This window comes from Myiozetetes cayanensis, unplaced genomic scaffold, assembly GCF_022539395.1.
Source record: "Myiozetetes cayanensis isolate MyiCay16 unplaced genomic scaffold, myiCay2020 scf7, whole genome shotgun sequence".
Lineage (NCBI taxonomy): Eukaryota > Metazoa > Chordata > Aves > Passeriformes > Tyrannidae > Myiozetetes > Myiozetetes cayanensis.
Genome location: NW_026087964.1, coordinates 25,135,081 through 25,158,872, shown reverse-complemented (window position 1 = coordinate 25,158,872; position 23,792 = coordinate 25,135,081). Strand labels below are relative to the sequence as shown.

The following is a 23,792-nucleotide window of genomic DNA, read 5'->3' as shown; positions in this document are numbered from 1 at the left end:
CAAGGGGAATTATGTTCATTTCACAGCAAAAGCTTCGTGAAGAAGTTCCAGCTGAACTAAACCACTGATATACAACACTTTGGCCTTTAGGAAACTACATTAAGTCCTTGCAGATATGATAGACTTTGCAAGTTTTGTCTGCTGATCACAGCAACACACTGTTAATGTTGGCTGCTGTGTCTTACTGCTTCTTTGCAAGGCAACTGCTCAAGCAAGCATTTGCTTCTGAGAGTTCAGTACAGACTGCACAAAAAAAACCCCAAACAACGCACCCCATCCAAAAGCTGAAGAATGACCATTTCTATGGCAACTAAAGCACTTAGCATGCTCATGCCCAAGATAAATTGGCACAATCTTACAAATGAAGTTTGTATAATCCGGGTGAAAGTAATTTGAGAAAAGTAACTACAGACCAAACAGAATATTCCAGGTGTAATACTCAAATCATCATCTGTTACCAATTTTTATTACATGGGGAAAGACTGCACAGAAAGTACAACACAGCACAGCAATATAAGGTGGAAGAAGAGACAGCAGTGGCTGGCTGCAGTTGTCTGTCTCACCATGGTGGTAGGGTGGTCAGGTGACTAATAAGCTTGTCAGGTTGATTACCCATCAGAGCCAACACCCAGTGTAGTGCTGGGTAGAAAGGAATAGGAAATGACACCTTCACCTCTTGTGTAACTTCACCCTCAGGCTGTGTAGTTATGTAGCTGAGCTAGCAGACTGCTGCCACCGGGAGAAAGAAGTGCTGCAACCTCCTTTACATTTGTTGGCTTTGGTCTTGGCATCTTGTCTGATTACAAGATAAGGTGATCCAGTTCACTCACCCAAGCAAACTAAGAGCATGGATTCTTTTCACCCATTAGTTCTTCCAATAGGCAAAGTTAATACCACTGTCTTGGTAGGAGAGCTAGCTGACAGCATGCTTTCAGATATGCCAAGTATGCAGGCAAGTACAAACTTGGGAAATAGTTTGCTTGCTGAAAAAAAATCACAGTCTTGAGGATCTTCAATTTTAAGTCAGTGATAGTATGCCACAAAGGAATTTCAACCTTTATTTCCAGCACTAGCTCTATTATTGATATTTCACTTAATTAGAAAAGCAACTGCCCTCAAGCCTAAGAAGTGTTTGAGTTGTTTTGCTTTAGTGTAAGCTTTGACCAGTTTAAAACCCTTGAATTTAAGGGAGCCCTGCTCAGAGCTCTTCTGTACAAATATGCCTTAGATATGGTCCTTTCCTGTGAAGAAGGCCAGCAGCAGCATTTAATCCAGTTACTCACATTAGGGCTAAGTCTGACGTACCACACCATCAGAGCACTACTTCAGGAACAAAGCAACGCAGCTTCCTGTGCCATGGAGACACTTTATCAATAGTAGAGTATCTTTCAGAAGGCTGTCACATAATAGCACTCCTTGCAGGTTTTAGTGCATAAGCTTTTCATTATTAACTTGAAGTCCTAAAGCCACATACCAGAGCTGATGGCTACTTTTGAGTGTTCTTTTCAATAAGTCTCCATGAGGCAGCTTTGCATTCAGTAGTTTATTTATAATTGTAAAAGCATACGTGTTACATATGTTGAGTAATTGCATATTTCTTAGAATCGTACCTACTCATGGGACTGCTGTGCAAAGACAAGACAGTCATGCTTAGATTTCCCCCCACTAGTTCATTGCTTTACTATTTATTCCCCTCTTCAGTTCAGTAAAGTTTCCATAGAAACAGAGTGAGGAAACAGAGATAGATAGTAGCTAGAGTTATTGAAGTGTATGAAGACATCATATGAAGACAAGGCCCTTTAGAACTACTAAAAGTAGAGATCTGCCTAGTTTTTAAAAGGGCAAAGCCCAGACTAGGCAAAAGTTACAGCAAACAGGCAACAAGCCAAGTTACAGATCACTCAAGCCATTTGTATTTATAGCTTCTCATTCCAGAAGATAGCAATGGGGTACATATACACACACATATTTTAAAAAAAGATACATGTATGTATATACATTTTTCAAATAAGGCATGTATTTATTTCAGGCTCTTAATATATTTTTCCACCCCCTTTTCCTATTAATACAGCAGATGTTGCCATTTTATTGCTAAGGAAAGCATATCATCATTGCAAGCAGAACAGCATCAGCACTGGCTTTAGTCAGCAGTCCAGTTAATAAGGTTCAAGACATATTAATAGTATGGAAGAATATTACTGATACAGAAATACAGAAGACTAGCTGAATTCTATTTGAGAGCGCACCAAATCATTCTCTTGACATAGTCTGTAGTTAACAGTATAAACCACAAAGCAGAACAGCACCATTTCAGAGCAACAGAAAGAGATACCTAAAGTACTACTTCCCCATCTCTACTTAGCTGTTATATTAAAAAAATACGCAAGGGAAGGATGAGGACAAAGACTTCATCTTCTGCTCTAACAATGCTTTCTTCTGCAAGAAATGATGCAGGACTTTTGAGCTCATTCAAATGTAAATCCTAATATGAATGAATATGCACGCCGTTTTCTTTGTGTAACTAATAATAGTCACTTGGTAGTATGATTTACAAGGAGCACTCTCTAAGTTTTTTGTCAGCTTGCTTCAAGGAGATCCAAGTGTTCAACATGCTTGATCGCAGTTTGGCCCACACCAAATGGTTGTTTAACCCAAATATCTGGGCAGCAAATTGAGCAGCTCCTTCAGGTGACAGAGTAGTAGGACAGCTAAGACCTGCAGAGAAGAGAATGCCACTTATTAAAGCATAGTTTATAGTCAAAACATTGCCTCTGAAGAGCAACTTAACCCAAGGTTTGTTTCAGCCCCCAGGGCAATGATCCAGTTTTAAAGCTAGTGAAGCACCACATGTTCCACTGCTTCTAACATGACTGCTTCATGGCATTTTAAACCAAAAGCCATCAAACCAAATGACTCCCCTTATACAGAGGTAACAGACTTCTGGGTCCCCGGGTTGCCAAGCATCCATTTAAGTCACTAACAAAAATCATACAGGTAGCAATGCACTGAAGTAATAGTTAAGTGTTGAGGTCTTACCTCCAGTAGGTATTATTTGACCTCTGATAATAGGGAAAATGCAAAAAAATTCAATTATTTAAATTCCCATTAATACTATTTCCAATTTCATACATGGAATGTTTAGGAAGGATAAAGGTTTATATTTTTCTAAAGACTATTCCTATGTAATCCTTGCTCTGTCTATTGGGCTTTTTGTCATGAAGAAGTCAAAGACTATATACAACATATTTCTCAAGATTTTGCTCAGTACTGAACCAGCTACTTTTCCACGTGTGTGTATACCAGAGCAACAAAATAGAGCTAGATCAGAACAGGAGCGTAGGCTGAAGATTTCTTACCGCTGGGTAGTCTGAGAGAGGACCACACATCCTGAGTGCCCCACTCAGCTGAGAGTGGAGGGCAGTTGACAACTGGGTAAGCAGTATTACCAGACATGACTGGCCCCAAGCCATTGCTTCTGCCAGCGACTGCAACAAACACTGTTGGGATTCCATCTCCTGGTGGGGAGGAAGACATTCAGTGATAAGCAATCCACCTTGTTCTCTGCCACCTGCTTTCATGGGAACTGTATCCAAGTCCACAGTTCTGTTTGCAGTTGTTCTGTCAATTCCATTCCAGGGCACTAGAATTTTGTGTTCACCTTCCCCCTTTACAGAAATGTCTTCTAAATCTTTCAGCCTTAAATCCCACCTACTGTTTATCACAACTGAAGTTAGTATTTCTTACTCTGCCTCTGAGGGGAAATCTCAGTATCAGAGAAAGAGGTGCTGCTTAACTTTGTAGAGAATATAACCATTAAACCTCTGGCATCATTCAAGCGTTCCTCTCCTTAAATCTTGAATGGTTCACGTCGGAGTAAATGTTTCTCAACTATGGTAACCACATTTGTAGTTTCACTAAGTAGAAAGTATACTCACACAAAATAAATAGTTCTCATCTCTCATCTGCTAGGCTGTAAACAGTTTTGAAGAGATGTCAAGTTTTCTTGGCAAAGAGAATAATTTAAATCAAGTATCTTTTTCTCATGGCATCCAAAGTAATAAGCAGGAATATTTTCATGAAGCAAGCAGGAAAGCATAGTGGGAGCAACATCTGCTTTGTAAATAACATAAGAATATTTAGAGTCAACTAGAGAAACTATCTTTCCTCCTTGTTTCAAAAGGGCTGGAATCATCAACAAGATGCTACAATAAGTGTGTTAACATGATCAAGGCTTGGGCAAAGCAGCTGTGGTACTGAGAAAAGCAGAGGATGGAAGCTGTGGCTGGGCAGTAGGACAATATATTACTCTGAAATTGCTCAGAACAGTCTATGCAGTTAGCAAGTGTGAATCAGCATTGTAACAGCTTGGTGTTCTGTTTAACAGAAAATGGAAAAACCCCACATAAATCCTTAGGTTGCCAAGTCATTCTGGAACATGTTTCAATTCAAATGAGTATTTCTTTGGCATTTACCTTCATATTCTGCTTTGATCCTCAGGGTTTCATCTGGCCCTTTGTGAGCAGAGGTCACTCTTAATTCACAAGGAATTCCAAAGGTTGCACATGCCTTTTTTATTTTTTCACAGTGACTGAGATCAGAAGGAGATCCCATCAACACCACAACTCTGCCTTGGCTCTTTGTTTTCAGAAGCAACTAGGGAGAAGAGTGGAGAGGGATGGAAAGAAAAGCAGTCAGGGGGATTGAAGACATGGAATTATCAAAGTCTAGATGTGTTGATCATAAAAACAGGTACCTCCACTCTCTCTGAAACCCACTCGAAGTTTCTCTTAACCATTTGCAGTGCTTCAGGAGTCACTTCTTTCAGGTCCCGATAGGACTGAGAAGAGGAAAATAAAAATACTGAAGTGTTGTGGTTTAACCCCAGACAGCAACCAAGCCCCATGCAGCTCACTCACTCTGCATCATGGGATCAGGGAGAGAACTGGTAGGGTAAAAGCAGGAAAACTCATGGGTTGAGATAAAGACAGTTTAATAGGGAAAGCAAAAGCCACATATGCAAGTAAAGTGAAACATGGAATTCATTCACTGCTTCCCATGGGCAGGCATACAACTTCTTTAATATTGGATTTGTAATTATATGATTGCCTGTACCAGCCAATCTATGTTCTACATCTTGTTATCATGGACCTTATTTCACGGAGATGAGCAAAAGCACCATCAAAGCAATTCAAGCATGCTACTACATAATTCAGGTCCAGTAAACAATAGAGCAGTTCTGCTTTCCAGTTTAAAATTAATACCCTTTCTCCCACACACACTTTGGAAATCTTCCCGTGTGGCTTACAACCAGTTTCTCTCACAGAGATCCTGTGAGAGAATGTCTTAACATTGTCTTAACAGCTTCTATTCTTCACACCGATTTGTTATCCAGCTATTTTATTATTATCTGCACAAGTCATATTCTTATCATCCCTGGAAACTCCACACTTTATTACAACAGCTCCAGTCAATGGTGCTTTTGGGTATTTCAACTGAAGATACACAGAGGATTTGTTTTCCTACCACAAACCAGATAAACAATTTAAATGCGAAGAGGCTGAGATATTAGGTCCATATGAACTACTCTGTAACATGGTAAGACTGTCTAGAAAAAGCCACATTGAAAAAGATGCTCCTATAGTTTAACATCTGCTTTTATTCTCCCTCCCTGTTGACTTAGAAGGTAAAAAGGTTAAAGCATTACCTGTTTGTCCTTCTGCTGGCTTCTGTCTCCTGCTGGCCACAGTCTCCATGAATCATTATCAATAACATCAGCAAGAACTATTTCTTTTGTCAGCATATTAACACCAAATTCAATCTAAAAAGACAGTAAGAATCCTATTTTAGTAAATATACAGTGATGTATTTCCTGTCGGAACTGGGATCATCAGAAATCAAGTTCTTATACCTTGAGGTCTACTAGAGTACAGTTTTGGGGCTGCCATGCTTTTTCCAGGATCTCAAAAATAGCTTGAGTAGAACGAGCCATAATATCCACTTCAGTCTGGCCAATAGTAAGTCCAGCAAAACAGAATTTTGCTTCGATTATTTGCTCCTCAGACCACTGTGGATCATTATTAGCATCATCCTGTTAAGAAAACCAGAACAAATATGTCACATAATTTCAGCTTGCTATTAGAGGAAAATAACCATTAAAAGATACTGTTTTTTTCAAAAAGAAAATACAAGTTTCAAACTAGTATTTTATGATTAGCATTAAAAAAGTGACAGGACACACCAAACCCAGCATTTTAGGTCACAATTCACAAGACACTTCTTTGAGCATGCATTTTCCAAGAATTTCAGAATCCTAAGTGACTACCTAGCTACTTACCCTCACCATGCAAGTAACGTTTATTTTAATTTCTTCAAATATATTGACAGATCTGTTTCAACTGGTGCAGCTTATGCCTAAAATGTTCTTATACCTACATTTTTCTATTTTTATGTACAGTTTGGCTTGTTGTTCTTTAATGTCCCTGTAAGCCAGTATTGTATGCACTTTAGACAAAACAGCTGTTGGACAAGAATGCAAGAAAACATTAGGATGGCAAAACTACTGATAGTGACTGAGATGGCTGGTGAGACACTGGCACTTGCTTGCTTTATCTGTCGGCATTTTAAAAGAGATAAGAGTTCTAGCTTTGTTTAAGTTTGATTAACATCACAGGAAAGGAAACCTACCTTGTAAAACATCTCAATTTTGGGTGGGTAGAACTTATATCCTTCTTTGACACCAGGGTTTCTCTTGAGGAAGGAGCCAGTAGCAATTCTTCTGCACACCCATTCAATCGGGATCATTTCACAGTGAGCAGCTATGAATGCCGTGTCACTGTGTTTCCTGACAAAAGCTGTTTTGATTCCTAAATATAAAGACAGCAGCTTAGTTCCATGAGTAGGCACATTCCACACTTGAAACAAGGGTCACAAAGTGATCTTTAATTTAAAGTACATCTGAATCTTATTCTTTTCTGGACTTAAGGGACACACTGAGTATTTTAAGCCTGCCCTGGCCTTGCAAAAGGTAATCAATGCAGTTATCTCCTACAGGTCTTTAGTTTTGCCAGTTTTATCACACAACACTCACTTGTAGCTCAGAAATCCTATTCTTGCAAATAATTTTGTTCACAAAGCCCTTTTTTTTTAAATAAATCTATCCTTCACAATGTTTGTTTGTTTTTAAAATTAGCAGCAACCAAGTACCAACTGTGCTCTCTGGTGGAAGATTCATTACATATGGAACAGTAATTGGAGGGTTTCAAAGTAAGGGAGCATGGTAGTCTTCACTACTTTGCTTAACAAAGGAGGATGGGGCAGAGAGCAGAATGGCTTTGTCCTCGCTTTTGTTACAGTTATTTGGGGCACTAGATCTTAGTGATTTCTTAGGCAAAAGACAGTAAAACCCAGAAGCTTGTGTACCCAAACAAACCTGTTGCAGCAAGTCAGCATTTTTACATGGTAAGATGAAGGACCCCCTATTAAACACGTGCAGATCAGCATTTTAAGTGCAAAATGGCTCTTTTCAAATTTCACTCTTGAGGAAAGTCCCACCTTTCTCCCCGCCCCAGAACAAGACAACTGTCAAGCCCAATTGACATCTGCCAGAAACAGAAGGCAAAGGAGCTGTATTCAGTCAAACCAAGGAGTAGCTCTATTCCACACTACTTCCAGAGCCATAAAGAAGGAATTAAAAGGTCTTAAATATAGTATTAACACTGACTCTTCAGATTTTGTTGCGTTTCCTTCAAGGGCAAAATGATTTAAATAATCAACTGCACATTAAGGTACTTCTAAATCCAGGTGTTACAGATGCTGCATGGTTCACTACTACATTTTTCATCAGTGCAGATGTGCTTTTGCTGGGCTGACATTAGCTCTATTATAAAAGGGAGAGAAACTTTAACAGAACTTCGTAAATCATCAGCTCTGAAAGAGTAGGTTAAGAAGAGTTGCGCAAAGCAAACAAACTACTTCTACAATAAGGCAGCCATATTATCTGCCATTTACACTCAAAGAAGCAAACTGGAAGAGAACCCCGAAAGGTCTTTTGTTGCTTTAAAAAGCAGCTGCAGTTTACTCTGCATGTTTTGCCACAGCACCTGTAGAAAGTTTGAGTACAACCCATTTATGGATTTTTGACAGGTCTACAGAATGGCTGCTTCACACTAAAAGTTCACATTTCTAGGGCATGAAACATTTTCATTGTTATCTTAACTACTGCCATTCAAAAACTAGGCAAAACATCTCACTAACTGTTCCTAAACAGAAATTGGTAGTTTAAATCAACTGCAAATATAATCAGATACACTGGAGGCTTTCTTTGTACTCCCAAGAAAGCCAGTGACTGAGGATTACACTGAATTACTTGATGTATCTTTGTCTCAGTCCATATTTTAGGAACAACTCACACAAAAACATACCACTCTACAGAAACCATCTGTCTCTGCCTCACATATGAAACATACTAGGACTTCACTGTTTGTCTGAGAGCTATTACCACACCTTTTAACAGATAATACAAATTCTAGACTAACTCAGCTGGTACCCAAAGCGATCTTTGTGTGAATGCTTCAGAGCACACTGTACTATAAGTAGTCTTGACCAAATTTACTGGTGCCTGTATTATAGTACTGTTTGCAGACTCACCACCAGCACAAATTCCTCTCTGCAACTTGCAAACTTCTCAAAGACATTTCAAAATGCTTTCTCAGAGCAAAGCTACTGGCTCCATTTTTGGAAATGCAGTGCAAAACTTACCCAAGTGACTCAAGTTAGTTATGTATTCTGTGATAGCTCACTTTTAGCATCAGAAGTATTTTGAGTCTCTTAAAGTAAGCTTTAAGCTTCTGATACATTCAATACAGACCGATAAATGAATTTGCAATGTGGTCCTCCTGTGTGTTGTACAAGTGTACAAAACTAACAAACTTTATGTTGCTATAACACAACTGAGAAGGGAAAGATACACTGTAATTTAATGTTTTAACATGCATAAACAAATTTCACACAGCCTAGACCTAGTCTGGTAGGGCCACTAGCTAGCAGCGACTTCTATGCAGGCAGATGTAGGCAGAGGGGAGGATTAGGAGTGTGTCCAAACAAGTAGGAAAAACTTTTGTAGTTATCTGCCAGACTAGATTACTGCAAATACTCTCACGTTCCAAATGAACAAGTCGTCCACCCATCTCTGAAGTACCAGAGAGAAAAGCATAACTAAAAACTAATAAAAAGACTAAAAAACCACCAGAGCTTCAAGGCAGGATAAACCCTTATATAGAAACAATGCTGTTTTGCAACAATGTCTGTAACACACGGGCATATACTCTACCTTCAAAATACTTACCCGATTCCTGAAGGAGCTGAAACACACAACTAGTTGTTGTGTTGGAAATGGCAGCTTTCCCTTCCATTCGGTCCTTCCTGGCTGCATTTCCCGCCGTAATTTGGTCTTTGGACTGCATGAGAACACATCCGGGGATGTCTGGCAGCTCATACACTTCTTTCGTTTTACCTTCGTTAACTTTTTTACCAAGTTTCAGGTCTAGAGAAATAATAAAAAAAAAAAAATCAGTTTAGCATTGAAAGGACTTGTTTACTTCCGCACGCACGCCCACAACCTTCGCGTCCAAAGGGGGACCCAGCAGGACCCCGCGCTGCGGTCAGAGAGAGACCACGAGGAGCTCGCTAAGCCCCCACCCACGGTGCGACTTGGCCCCGTTCCCCCCGAGCAGCGAGGCCAAAAGCCATCGCCCAGGGATCCTGCCCAGGCGGCCCCGGCTCGCCAGGGACGCGCGGATTGCAGGCGGGCAGGTCCCGCGGGAGGCAGCAGCGCTGCCCCGGCCGTGGGGAGCCGGGAGCTGCCGCCTGAGCGGTGCAGGCAGGACCCGCGCCGCTTTCACCACCTTTTTATTAACTTTGGGACAAGTCCGGAGCTCCGCGATTTGAGCGGCGCGGGGCGGCAGCCGCCCGCAGCATCCTCTGCCTGGAGCTGCCCGTCGCCGTCTCTCCGGCGGGACGGGGGCAGCCGTGCCCACCCTCGTGTTGCGAGGGAGGCCACCCACAAGAAAAAATATATACATCAGAACTACGCGAGAAAAAAAGTTGGCTCCGGAGCACTTACACCCCGAGTCCGCTAAGCGGGCACCGGCCCCCGGGAGCGGCGACCCCGACCCACCCCCGCGACGGCCGCACATTACCTGATGCTGCGGGGGCCATGGCTGGGGCGGGAGCGGGCGCGGGCACCTAGAGCACAGAGAGAGGCTGAGCGCACGCCGCGGGCTCGGCCGCCGGGGTAAGAAGGGGCCGGCGGAAGGGGCGGGCAGCCCGGGCCGCGGGCAGCGGCACCGCCCGCCAATCGCCGCCCAACGCGGCGGGGCGGCCCCGCCGAGCCCCCCGGGCGAAGCCCGAGCGGCAGCATCTCCCCCCCGCCCCGAGCAAACACGGTCCCGGCCCGCTGCCCAGCCAATGTTGGCGCCGCACCGCGCCCGGCCCAGGGCCCCCCGCGCCCCCTGCCCCGCGGGCAAACATCTCCCCCCCCCCGGCCTGGAGCGCCCCGCGGGCAAACATTCCCCTTCTCCCGGCCTGGAGCGCCCCGCGGGGTCGCGGGGCCGAGGGGAAGCGAGGGGAGGCGGGGCCGGGCGAGGCGGCAGTGCTGGCCGGGGGTGCGGTGTTCGCCCCCCCCGCATGTAAATGAAGGCGGGAGGCTCCCGGTGGCCCGCCGGGAGCCCCGAGCGGGAGGCGCTGTTGGCTGAACGCGCCGCCGGCAGCAGCGCGCGGGAGCCGCCGGAGCGGGGCCGGGACTGGGAGCGGGGCCGCCACGTGCTGCTCGCGCCATGGAGCTGGAGGAGCTGGGCATCCGGGAGGAGTGCGGCGTGTTCGGCTGCATCGCCTCCGGCGCCTGGCCCACGGAGCTGGACGTGCCCCATGTGCTCACGCTGGGGCTGGTGGGGCTGCAGCACAGGTGAGAAGGCGGGGGGCTCGGGGGCGGCTCTGGCCGGACGGAGCCACCGCACGGAGCCGGCGGCTCCCTGTCGGGGCCGGGCCGCGGCGGCTGCCCCGGGGCCGGCCGGGGCCCCGCGCCGGCACGTGCAGCTGGGAGGGCCCCGGGTCGCGGGCGGCGGGAGCGGCTGGGACGGGAGACGAGCGGGCTGGGACGGGAGACGAGCGGGCTGGGAAGGGAGACGAGCGGGCTGGGACGGGAGACGAGCAGGCTGAGGGGGGAAGCGGCGCGGCCGGGGGGGGCCTTCCCGCCCCGGCCGGTCCTTCCGCCCCGCGCCGGCGGGGAGCCCCGCAGCATCCCGGAGGCGAAGCGCAAAGAACGCCCCGGCGCCTCCCGCCCCCTCGGGCCGGCCCCGCTGAAGGAGCAGCTCTCGGATGCCTTTGGACCTGGGCTGCATCTCCCTTGAGTCGCATCCGCTGCCTGGGCCGCGCCGCCGGCCCGGCCGTGCGCGGGTCCCTGCGCGGAGCCCGCGGTGTCGCCGCGTCTCCGGCGTCGGGGATGCGCCCCGCGCAGCGGGATCCGCTGCGGGATGCGCAGAGGGATGCGCGGCAGCGTCCGCCGCCTCCTCCCAGGCACGCCGGGCGCTGACCTGCCGGCAGCTCGGCCTGGGCCGGCTGGCACTCTCGAGATGCTCTCGTTAAAGTGTAACTCACAGAAATCGAGCTACCGAAGCCGAGCAGTACTTGAACATCTTTAGGCGCCTGCTAGCCGTAGTGGATGGATGCATCACCATGATGCAGTAAAACTTCTACGTGGCATGTCTATGGCAATGTACAACAGACCTGACTCGGTGTGATCCGGGTGGATGCAGAGCTGCAGAGCTGAAGTTTGGGTTCTGCTTCCATTTAGTTGGCATCCAAAGTCATAATGCTATGGTCTGACATATACTAATCATTTTTTCAATGGTGCCAGGAAGGGGTATCCTCCTTGTGGGAACACGTGCGCAGCCAAACACACACATGCTCGTTTAGTGTAGTACACGCAGCCTGTATACTGTGCTTATATTCAGAGTTGCAAAAAGTGTGCTAAATAAACACACTCCTGACAGTCTGCGTAGGTGGGCTGCTCCAAGTACACATGCACTGAATAGATCAAATATGTTCTTTGTATTTCTGAGGCCACAGACATGTAAAGATTGCCCTGAAATTGATTTTGGACCAACAATAGGGAATACTTTATGCAGAGATTTTATGTATATTACAGTGGAGTTTAAATACTTTTACTGGTGAAATGCTGCATCCCTACATGACTCTTATATCCTAATAATTAAGTTTGGGCTGCAGGTGTATCATTTCTAAGCTATATATATTTGCCAGTGTCCATCAAAAAAGTTTTTAATGGGAGTGATAGAGCTGCAGAATTCAAGGAACAAAGCTATGTTATTAATAGTCTCATTTTAGGTTGTGCCTTTTTTCCGTAAAGAGGCTGAATAAAGAAATCTTACTTCATTTTTGCTTACAGTTATACTAGTGGACCTGGAGTTTCTTAGTTGGAAATAAAATTATCAATGTATTTTCATTACTTTCCTTTTTATTATCTCAGTTTTTATTGCAACCTTATTTCATGATTTTTCAATATGCATTTTTTTCATATTTTTTCTTTCTGATGGGCACTTGACAATTATATTTAATTTGCATGAGCTTTTTAATACCAGATATCCCCTGTGGAGGACACAACTGTAGATAGTAGTACTACTGTTACGTCTAAACTAAGCATTTCACAAATTCTGCAGGAAGCCACACACCTTAAGAGGTACATGCACTGCCTCTGACTCTGATTTTCTAACTCAACAATTGTCAAAATTTTTAAGAGATGCTTTCTTAGAGACGTAAACATTGCACATGTAAAGTGAAACAATCTGTTCAATCTGTTCAACCTTTGCAGGCACTCCATAGAAGTCTCTTGAATAGCTGAGATGTTAATGTTCCCATTTCCTACTTAAATGTGTCTCTCTAACCTCTTTGCATTTTTCCTACTATGAGGTGAAGAGTTAGCATCCCTATAAGGAAGTAACAGGACAATAGCTATTTTTCTTTCTACTTTTTGGAATGTATGTTGAAAACCAGAATTAAGATTTAGCATTAATTGCATCAGTAAATTTCATTAAGCCCATTGTTTTTAAGTTAAAAACTAAGACATGTTTCTTAACCATAGGCCTTTAAAAATAAGTAAATATAAAAGAAAATTGTAGTAAAGATTAATGGGCCATCCAAGTCTAGGGTCTAAATGACTAACAAATTTGACTGGCCACTAGGAAATACAGTCCTTCAGTGAGGATGTTTGCAAATGAAAACTTGAAACTGTATGCTGGATCAAGCTACCAGAATATTTAAGCATGTATTCAGTGGTGTGTGTGTGTGTGAGTTGCTCATTGCTGCACTGAAACTATTGTGCATGAAAAATTGGAGTGTATATGTGAGCAAGGTTCTTGAGCCCACAAGTAGGTGTATCACGAAAGATAAAGGAGTTGAAATTTCACTAACATGACATAAGCAGAAACAACTTTAAAAGTTGTATTTGGTTTTGTTGGGTTTTTATATATATATATATAATTAAAAAGCAGCTGCTGTTCTAAATCATCTCTACATTTTGTAAGCCAGGGAACAAAGCCACTGCAAAATCCACTGACAGCATGCCAAAATATAATCAGAGGATATGAGTAAGGAGAGGACTTTCTTGGGGGCGGTGAGGGAGGGAGGAGGAGTTACTCTGAGTTACAAATCTATTAAACGTCATTTGAGTCCTTGACCAGGACAAATTTGCAAAGTTAATCTTCGAACAAGTGTGATATCTGTTAACTTTTTGCAAAATTCCCAAGAAAATATTTTTGGCAGTGATACCTGAGTGCATCCAGTGTTGTACTGATTTTTAGAAAGAGGCTTTGAAAGGCCTCTTCTATGCAAGTGGAGGTTCCATTAAGTCAGGGAATACTCCTTGTCCCAACTCAGCTGGGCCCATGTATGAAATTTGTTGAGTAGAGGCTTGGCCAGTGTACTTTTTGATGCCTTTTCTGTTACTGTTCACTATTAAAACCCACATAACAGAACACACATAATTGCCAATATATGTTAAGAATTTTTACTTCTCTTTCAATCTAGTTTTTTTACTGGTTCCTTCCAAGTACCTACACTCAGTATAGCATATTCAAAGACCTTCTACAATGTCTTGGCTACAAGATAGGGGTCTTTTTGAAAGGTCGTTTAGCAAGCTGTTGGTATCCTGAGGTACACCCTGAATCTTTCAAACAAAAAGCTTAAAATTGTGATAGCATTTGGATGGGAATTTTCTGAGGAACACAGGTATGCTACAGGTAATGATTGGATATGTAACATATATACCTCTTCATTTAATTTCAAGAACCAATTATGAGTTCAGCAGACCCTCATTCCCAGGTGCAAGAACTGCAGTTTTAAATGTTTGAATTGTCTAAATACCAGATTTTACAATTAGTCATATTTCTGTGTAAAATCCCTATGGAATATATGGGGTAAGATGTTCGTCTAGCTAGTGATTGAGTCTGTGTGCTGTTTCATGAGAACATTCCTGCTATATGTGCTGGTAAAGCATTCCTGAGTACTTTCAGAGACGCTGAATGTGGATGTAGAAACAGTTTTATCTTTTAGTTCTATCTTGGCTTAAGTTTTAGGCCATTCTGCAGGTGCTGACAGCCTGATGCTGCAAAGCTTGCTCCTGCAGGAAGAGAGGAGGAGCAAGGCCTTTTTGCTGTGGTGAGCTCTTATATCTGCTCAGTTGTTTTATATAACATCTTGTAGGGTTCATTTTTGGGAAAGTGAAGATAAGATAGATTTCCATTCTAACCAAGAATTAGGCTGCTTAGATGTACATGTCACAAAATGCATTCAGTATAAGCTCTGATCTTTGGATGTGGAGTAAGTAACTGGAACAAGATAATGTAAGACTTCCCATTACATTAATCTAGCTATGGAGTTGGGGCGAGACTAGGCGTCATACAGCTCTGCAGTAATTTTTACAGGATTGTTCTGTTGGCTTGTCTGCCTATACCTTAAATTTAGCCCCATGCATGGAAGGAGGGCTGTACACAGCACTGGAAGTTCTGACTGGGTAGTGTAGTTCAAATAAACTGTCCTTCACTATCTGCCATGTCTCATATTACCATTCCCCAAACATTAAAAACAAACAAAAAAAAAACCCCGTCTTTTTTGCGGGGGCTTTTTATTAGGTTAGTTTTAATTTAGATCAGTTCTGTCAGCTGGGCAACCACTTGGCCACATAAATGCTTGTGCCAACACAAAGGAGACCTTGCCAAATAAGAAGCAAAGGGTGACTTGGAGGCAGATTCTTTTAAGCCCAGAGTTATGCTGATAGTGCTTGTGGATCCACCATCAGTGCAAGCATTTTTGCTGCCTGAAGCCCATTCTCAAGGTATTCAGCCTAAAGAAGTGTAAAGTGACCCATTCACCTTAGTGAATGAGCATACTTTAGAGAAGAATGGAACTTTTTAATGTAGGTCAGAGTGGTGATACCTCTGATTATCTGCTACACCTCAAAAATTTCAGTATTGCTATTTGAAACAGTGAGGAGAAGATTTGCCCTCACACTAATCTTGATGGCCCTCTGGCAATAATGCAGGTATTTGAGGAGGAAGATCAAAGATCTCTGCTTTTTATAAGATTGATCCTCTTGTCATCATTGCTTGTTGCTAGTTTTGATTTTTAAGATGGTCTATGACGTAATTTATATTAAGATTCCCACAGTCAGTTACATGGTCCGGCTTTTTTGCTAAACAAGAACTACATTTTGGATCTATGTCTTAAGAAAAGCTCTCCTCCCAAACCACTACAGTCCTGTGGTAGTGCCCTGCACATAACCATTTAGCATGTGTCAGATGGTGTCCCAGGTTCCATTTAACTGGCCCAGTTACTGTGTCTGGACTAACTAATGTGTGATTGTAATAAATGCAAAGCTGTGATGACAGCAGAGCCACAACACAAGCTCAAGTGAATATAAAAATACACTGGAAGGATGAGTTGGATTAACTAAAACTATTTTTGAAATTACTTTTTTGAGAAATCCTTCAACCTAGCAATACTCTATTTAACCCATTGTCACTACCCCAGGAGATGCTGTCCCAAGGAGACAGATCATAGCTCTAGACAACCAGAATTCTAAATGTACAACACTCATGTTAATTTTATCTCTTAAGCAAAAAGTGATGTGGAATCATAACTACAACTGCAGTGAAGAAAGGTTGTCTTGATGCCGCTTTATGTGTCTCAGCAGCCTACATATTCAAGTAAATAAATTGTTGTCTGAGTAAATCGGAGTAGGATATAGATACTAAATGATGTCAAGTGCCCCATCTTGCACTTGACATCTGTTACCATCTTTGACCGACAGTAAATGGACATCAGGGCAGAAGGAGAGAGCTTTATGACAAAACAATTACAAAAAGCAAGCTCTGCTTTGCAACCACAAAGCAGAATAGAAGTGGAATTCCACACAGAGGAAAGTCCACCTTCTTTGGACATTCGTTAGATAAATCCAGCTCTCTGGAAAGTTTTCTGAGTAAAAAAGCCTTTTACTTGGAAAGCCATTGGTGTTTGTTTTTTTCCTGTCAGTTCTTGCTTCATGTCTACCACCTAGTGTTGATACGGACAGTTTCCCAGTAAAGACTGCAAGTGTGCTCTGCAATTCTCTGTTCTGACCTGCTAAGAATTCAGTGAGTCCTTTGCCTTGGTGTGTTTGTGCCGTTCTCAACTGAACAACAGCATTTAAAAATAGATACATATTTCTTGAAAGATCTGCTTATTTTAATGAATAAAAAGTCTTTATTTTTTTATTTGCTGGAAGAAGAAAAAGGGTTTTTTTGGAGGACATGGTACTGAATGACAGCAAGGTTGATCTAAGCTGTTTAAATGTACTGAATAAGGGCTGGAGCACACATTTTTCTGGTTCATGTGTGGAGGGAGTAAGCTGTGATTTTAGCACTCTTGGGAACGGCTCAGCATGTTCTATACCTGACTGTTGTGATGACAGGGGCAGACCTTGTCCTCCTACCAAAGACAGCAGTTCTGTATGCAAGTAATACTATGCAAGTTCGAGGATGTAGCTTTGAACCAACTCATAGAGAGAGAAGAAAGATTTTTATGATGATACTGGTGTTACAAGCCAAAGGAGGTTTATACTGAGAAATTAGTGTAAAATGTGAAAAGTGGTAGATGAGCTTACACTGGAACAACTGTATATCTGTGTCACTGTGTAAATGAATATGATCAAAAAACTGATTTTTAGAGATCTTTCTCTTGATTTCTCAGAATTGTGTTCAAAATGATAGATAAATGACAGATAAAATTCACCTTGGTGGAAAGTGTTTGCCTTAATAATGTCTCTAATTAAGCAATTGACAAGAAATTAATTAACCATAGAGCAGGAAATAAAGCATTATATCCAGTAATATTTTTGTGTAAGGCTTTGTGAAGAGGGACTTGTGTAGAATTTAGGCCTCTGTATATAAAGAAACCTGGTGGCTGTTGCTGCTGCAAAAAGGACTTAATTGTTTGACTTCAGTTGTGCCCTTGTGTGTGCCCAGAACTAACCTGGCTTTGGCAGGGCTGTGTAGGTCTATGCCCAAACATGACTGAGATCCAGAAAGAAGTTGTTTTGCTTGAATACACCAAAAGGAAAACCCTGCAAATGCATGCCTCCCAGGCAATGTAGACTGTAGAGTACTTGCACAATCACCAAATGAGATAGCATGTAGTAGGATTTTGCTGAAGCAGTTATGGCATGGCATTTGTCTCTTACCATGTCATTGTTCCCTGCACTGTTTCTGTGTTTTCTGTACTTAAGTGGTTACTGGGCAAGGCAGACCCCAGCACAGAGCAGGGCCCAGAACCCAAGCTTGCCCCTTCTGCATGGGCATCAACTCTGTGTACTTTCTTTCTGGCTCATTGAATTCTCCAGTTCATTGCTACACAGCAACAAGCCCTCTGTGGGCAGATGGGGATGTTCCCTCACACCAGCATAGGCAGGGGGAGAGGCTAGGAGGAGGGTAAATGCTGGCATAGGAGTTAAGAATTGTATTTTGCCCACCAACCCTGCCTAACCAAAAAGAAGTTCTCTTATGGCTTCAACTGTTTGGTTAATTGCAGAGGACTCACTTGTTAGGAGGACCATAGAGATGGTAACTGTAACTTATGGGATGAAATTTTAACTCTACATGTTTTCTTTGATCAATAAAAGTATTATTTTCTTTTAATTAAGCCTGTTAATTGTGGCATGTAGGTGAGCCGAGACATGTAGGTAGACGTGGTGTCTTTTATTAGACTGACATTACTGCTAAAAGCTCATAATTAAGGATTATGATGGGAACTCATATCTTGTTTTTAGTATAAGTGACTGAAGGTGACTATATTAAAGGGGGGAAGCAAGCATGTACTCATGTGGGTAAATTAGACTTACTTCATTTCTTACTACCCGAGAGAATCTATTTGCATGCTAATTTCATAGAAAGTTCATTAAACCAACCTGTTTTATGGCTGATGGATCAGCATAGAACTGTGTTCTGTTGAGGTCTTGCATTTCTTCCTGCTTACAAAGCCTTTCTAACAGCAACTTTTTGCCTTCTGTTACTGTGTGTGCTCTCTCTGTTAATAGCTTTTGGAAGTGGAGTATGGTGTTTTCAGAGGCACTTTTCTTGAGTGGAACAGGTGACACCTCTGTGGACAAAAGCAAAGTATGTAGTTAGAGTGCACAAGTCAGTGAACTGCTGATGCTGAAGTTTAGCACTTGCTAAATTTTCCTAAAGCTGCTCTTCTGTTCTGCTCTTTTGGCAGTCGTGTCCTGGTGTTGTGTAAGGGTCATTGTATAATGGAGAGTGGGAATGCAGCAGACCTTGTAAAAATCACTTACATGTGAAACTTTCAGTTTTGCCTAGCTACAGCCTTCTCCAAGATGTACTTACACTATAAACAATACATGAAAGTATATTTAATCACACAGAGTTAGCCTGTTAGTACAGTTTGTGATGGTGAACTGAGCAGGCTGTATTCAGAAATGTCATTTTCAGATCATTTGTTTTCATCTGTCTGTAGACAAGACGTCATGTTAGTATTAAAAATAGGAGTGAGCCTCCTAAAAACTAAGTTTGTCATCCTCCATTGTTCAACTTTCCCATTATTTAGGGATTGACAATTCTGCAGGAAGGAAAAATAAGCTCTGACCTTTCCTATATCAGATTGCATTCCTCATATTTCTATCCTTCCCATCACCTTTCTCTCTCCATGATTGTGTACCATCTCTTTGGAATAGCTGTCTTAACCTGTTTTCTTGTGTACAACACGTTAGACATTACATGTTAGACATGATATGTCTAAACATGTAATTTCTCCTCTCGTTTACAGACACATAGTGTAATATGAGGAAGTCACATCCATGGCTTCCTTTTTCCCCTAAGCAACACAGGTAATTCAGACATCTTGCTTTAAAAATATTGTTATCGGTTTTTTGCACATGATTCTTATGAATTGGAGAAGTATTTCATGATGTTTACCTCATTTATACCAGAGATGAGGACTGAAATAAAGAAATTAGAGTTTTCCTTAAGCCTGCATTTTTATCAGAACTCTTCTTTTGCAGATTTTTGTGGGTGAGAGAAGGTTGGTTTGGAGCTTGGTGTTAAGTTCTAGGATTTTTTTTTTAACTGTCTGAATACTGGAAATGAGAATCTGGCATCCAATTCAACAGAAGTGTTGATGCTTTTAAAAGTCAGGGGGTCTTACCATCATTACATGCTTTTCTCTTGATACTCAAGGATCCTGTATTTGCTGTAACATCTCCCACTGAAACACAGAAGAGAAAAATAAGGTGACTAAGTATTTTGCAGAGATTCTCAGGGCACAGTCAGTCACACACCAAAAAGTTTTATAGTGCAAAAGCAAATACACTGGGACAAGTGACCTGGAGCACTAAGAATATATTAGAAAAGTTAGGTGCTGTCTTGGCACACAAAATCAGGGTGGCAACACATTTATTTGGCAGATGCCTCAAACATTAATAACTAAAGCTTCTTTTTTGAAACATTATTGTTTTACTGTCTGCTGCATCAGCATTCACAGCCCAGATTACACAGTCCTTTTCTAGCATGCTAAAATGTAAACCATCCAGTTTGGTTCAAATATTCTTGGTGTTGACAAATTCCATTCACGGAGAGCAGAAATAAGAGTCACATCTTCAGTTTCTGCATTTGGAAGAAAATATGTCTGTAGATTGAGACTGAGCACAAGAGTTAGGCAGGGGAGAAGCAGTGTGTCATCCCATAGCTGTGTGGATGTCATTCCAGCCTCAACTAATACACTACTGCATGGTGCCCTTGGACACCACATTAGGACTCTGATTCATGAGTGAGGACAGCTGACTTGAGTTCCTGCTCAAGCTGTTGATCTGGCTGCCGCTGCAGAAGGGTTCAAGTCCTCAACTAACATTTGTGGTGTTGCAAATTATTATCTAACATATTAAGAACAATCCGAATTAGTTCTGGTTTACCATAACTCGCTGAGCTCTAAGCTGCAGAGGTTCAGTTGCTTCTACAAGAGCATCTGATCTGCCTGGAGCAGGGGCAGATGCCCCTGAGGGCTGCAGCAGCTGGCCAGTCATGGGAACCCTTATAGCAGACACAAGATTAGCTGTGTGGTTCCTAGATCACAATACTTTTGATACTAAAATAGAAGCAAACTCTATTTTAAAAACTGAATCTGTTTTAGCAAAATCAGTATATTTACAAGTGTTTAAATAAACATCACTGCCCTGGATTTTTCTCTCTCTTGACTGTGGTGTGAATTGAATTAATATAGTTTGGGGATTTGGAGTCCTTGCACTTGGCTTGGTTGCTACAGATTTTCACAGTTCTAAATGGTACGAGCTTGCAGCTCTCTACCCATCAGACTTTACATGCCTGTTATATGACCTCTAGAACCTGCTGTGTTTTCTAGTGCCATTTCACTGTATCTCATTTGGGCTTCCAAAGTAAAGATTCTCCAATAACGTTGAATACTTCGGGTGCTTTCTCTTTCTGTTAATATTCTCACTTCTACATGCATGTAGAGACCATCTGTGTTCACTGAGTATTCCCTATGTAACCATGCAGATGCAGCTTCCCCAGTTATTTTCCCTCCCCACTTCTGGCCACACATTTTACCCCTACAGCATGGTTCAACAGGCAACCTTAAAAAGTTTCACTTTCAGCACTTTATCTCATCAATGAAGTTTTTAGTACCTGATAGGAGACTTGAACTTTCACATCCCCAGCCTGAGGGACCCAGAGGTTGTCTTCTTAAGATACAGTCAACTTCATCATAAAATCTCATTTTTCTCCTGGGATTTCCAAGATGCTCATTTTCTTTCTGGAGTGCACGGTATTCATATTTTAGGTTCTTGTACTTTGTGCGACATTGTTTCCAGTCTCTGTCTATACCACGTTTCATTAACCTTCTGGCAATTTCCTCAAAGATTTCTTTATTTCTTGTGGCCCCTTCAAGCATTTGTTGTATCTTTTCATCTGACCATATGTTTATCAGAGCTCTAACTTCATTATCACTCCAGTGTTTTCCTGCTCCACTGTCATTAACTGTAATAACTTTAAAGTGATTTTGTGCTTCTTCCAAGTGAATGTGATTGTCTGAAAATATAAACAAAACAACAACTAAATATAAATGCCATAAATATTTGCTAAATTTGCATATATTAAAGTATAATTGTTACTAAAGATTAATCTTTTAACTTTACAATATTAGTACCCATAGGTGATTACTTTTCTCTTAAGTATGCAAAATATGTAGCAAGTAGAATCTCTTGTTTCTCCAAGGCATGTAAAAGTCAACATTTTGTCAGTGTAATTTTGTTGCTGTTGTCAAATTAAATACAGATGTTATATGTAGGGAAGCAATAGCCCTTAAGCTTTAAAGCAAAAGATTTAAGCATTGATAAGAAAATGGCTTTCCAGTGTGATTTCAAATTAAAATGGAAAGGCAAAATATCATGCAAATAAAAATGCTACTGGGGATTCAATAGAAGAAAAAGAAATCTTCAGATGCAAAAATATTCAGAAGTAGGCAGATGCTGCTCATCAGATGAATATAGAAGGCAAAGTTGTACTACAGTATTAATGCAAGTTTTGCTCATGACAGGGAACAGAGCTATGAAACTAATTTTTAAGTTTAGTAATAAATCTAGGTTGGAGTCAGAAGTAGAAAAGTAGAGCTGTGTTTACAGTAGAGATCTGGTTGCTCCAGCTTTGGTACTGAAATTACAGTGTGATTTATTTCAGAATAAATGCATGGAAATTAATACTCACCTGTTTCAACCATCTGTTTTGCTACTGGTGTACAAGATCTGTCTTCTGAGGTAGTGCTTATAGAATCATCATCTATGGAAACACACAGTTTTAAATAAAATAGACTTGGACTTAGACAAATAAATTGCTAATATTATTGTCATCCTCATTTAGACAAATAAATTGCCAATATTTTTGTCATCCTCTGCAGAAAATACCTGCCTTCACTTAAAAATGTCCTAACCCCTTAGTCTAACCTATTAGTTACAGAATTGTAGAATCACAGAATCATAGAATCATTTGGGACGGAAGAGACCTCTAACATCGAGTCCAACTGTTAACCCAGCACTGCCAAGTCCAGCACTAAACCATATCCCTAAGTGCCCCATCCACATGTCTTTTAAATACCTCCAGAGGTATCAACTCTACCACTTCCCTGGACAACCTGTTCCAATGCCTGACCACACTTCTGGTGAAGAAATTTTTCTTCGTATCCAATGAGGCCATTTCCTCTCTTCTTGTCACTTATTACCAGGGAGAAGAAACTGACCCCCACCTCACTACAACCTCACTTGAGGTGGTTGTAGAGAGAAGGAAGCCTCCTGAGCCTCCTTTTGTCCAGGATTAACAACTCCCATTCCCTTAGCCTCTCCTCATAAGTCTCATAAGTGCTCCAGACCCTTCACCAGCTCCATTGCTCTTCCCTGGACTTGTTCCAGTGCCTCCTTGTCTTTCTTGCAGTGTGGGGCCTAAAACTGAAAACAGGATTCGAGGTGTGGCCTCACCAGTGACAAGTACAGGGTGACAATCCCTTCCCTGGTCCTACTGGCCACACGATTTCTGATACAAGCCAGGATCCCCTTGGCCACCTGGGCACACTGCTGGCTCATGTTCAGCCAGCTGTGGACCAGCACCCCCAGGTCCTTTTCCACTGGGAAGCTTTCCAGACACTTCCCCCAACCTGTAGCACTGCAGGAGGTTGTTGTGACCCAAGTTCAGGATGCAGCACTTGGCCTTGATGAACCTCATACCATTGGACTCAGCCCATCGATCCAGCCAGTCCAGATCCCTCTGCAGGGCCTTCCTGCCTTTCAGCAGATGAATGCTCCCCCACCAACTTGGAGTATGCAGATTGACTGAGGATTCACTCAATCCCCTTGTCCAGATCACTGATGAAATTATTAAACAGGGCTGGCCCCAACACTGATCCCAGGGGAACACCACTGGTGACTGGCCACCATCTGGATGTAACTCCACCACCACTCTCTAGGCCTGGCCATTCAGCCTGGTTTTCACCCAGTGAAGTGTACGCCTGTCCAAGGTGTAACATAAGCAGATGTTTTCTCCAGGAGAGTGCTGTAGGAGACAGCATCAAAGGCTTTGCTGAAGTCCAGGTAGACAATATCCACAACCTTTCCCTCATCCACAAAGTGGGTCACCTTGTCATAGAAGGAGACCAGGTTGGTCAAGCAGGACCTGCCT

General features: G+C 42.5%; 2 protein-coding genes across 6 annotated transcripts in view; one reads left to right on the top strand and one right to left on the bottom strand.

Moving 5' to 3' along the window:
- Nucleotides 1-1,528: 1,528 nt before the first annotated feature.
- Nucleotides 1,529-23,792, bottom strand: part of PAICS (phosphoribosylaminoimidazole carboxylase and phosphoribosylaminoimidazolesuccinocarboxamide synthase) — a 38,594-nt gene continuing 16,330 nt past the window's right edge. For all 5 annotated transcript variants that reach the window (XM_050338851.1, XM_050338852.1, XM_050338853.1 and 2 more), the window contains 13 exons: nucleotides 22,332-22,403; nucleotides 21,255-21,656; nucleotides 19,762-19,821; nucleotides 18,509-18,699; nucleotides 10,197-10,242; nucleotides 9,344-9,541; nucleotides 6,685-6,863; nucleotides 5,909-6,088; nucleotides 5,705-5,818; nucleotides 4,754-4,837; nucleotides 4,473-4,653; nucleotides 3,357-3,515; nucleotides 1,529-2,715 (listed from right to left, as the gene is read on the bottom strand). In XM_050338851.1, coding sequence (XP_050194808.1) covers nucleotides 2,549-2,715; nucleotides 3,357-3,515; nucleotides 4,473-4,653; nucleotides 4,754-4,837; nucleotides 5,705-5,818; nucleotides 5,909-6,088; nucleotides 6,685-6,863; nucleotides 9,344-9,541; nucleotides 10,197-10,242; nucleotides 18,509-18,699; nucleotides 19,762-19,821; nucleotides 21,255-21,656; nucleotides 22,332-22,403 — 2,033 coding nt within the window. In that variant the 3' untranslated portion in view covers nucleotides 1,529-2,548. The remainder of the gene's footprint in view (nucleotides 2,716-3,356; nucleotides 3,516-4,472; nucleotides 4,654-4,753; nucleotides 4,838-5,704; nucleotides 5,819-5,908; nucleotides 6,089-6,684; nucleotides 6,864-9,343; nucleotides 9,542-10,196; nucleotides 10,243-18,508; nucleotides 18,700-19,761; nucleotides 19,822-21,254; nucleotides 21,657-22,331; nucleotides 22,404-23,792) is intronic.
- PPAT (phosphoribosyl pyrophosphate amidotransferase) overlaps nucleotides 10,715-23,792 on the top strand; it is a 44,713-nt gene continuing 31,635 nt past the window's right edge. Inside the window, exon 1 of the mRNA XM_050338877.1 lies at nucleotides 10,715-10,960. Coding sequence (XP_050194834.1) covers nucleotides 10,833-10,960 — 128 coding nt within the window. The 5' untranslated portion in view covers nucleotides 10,715-10,832. The remainder of the gene's footprint in view (nucleotides 10,961-23,792) is intronic.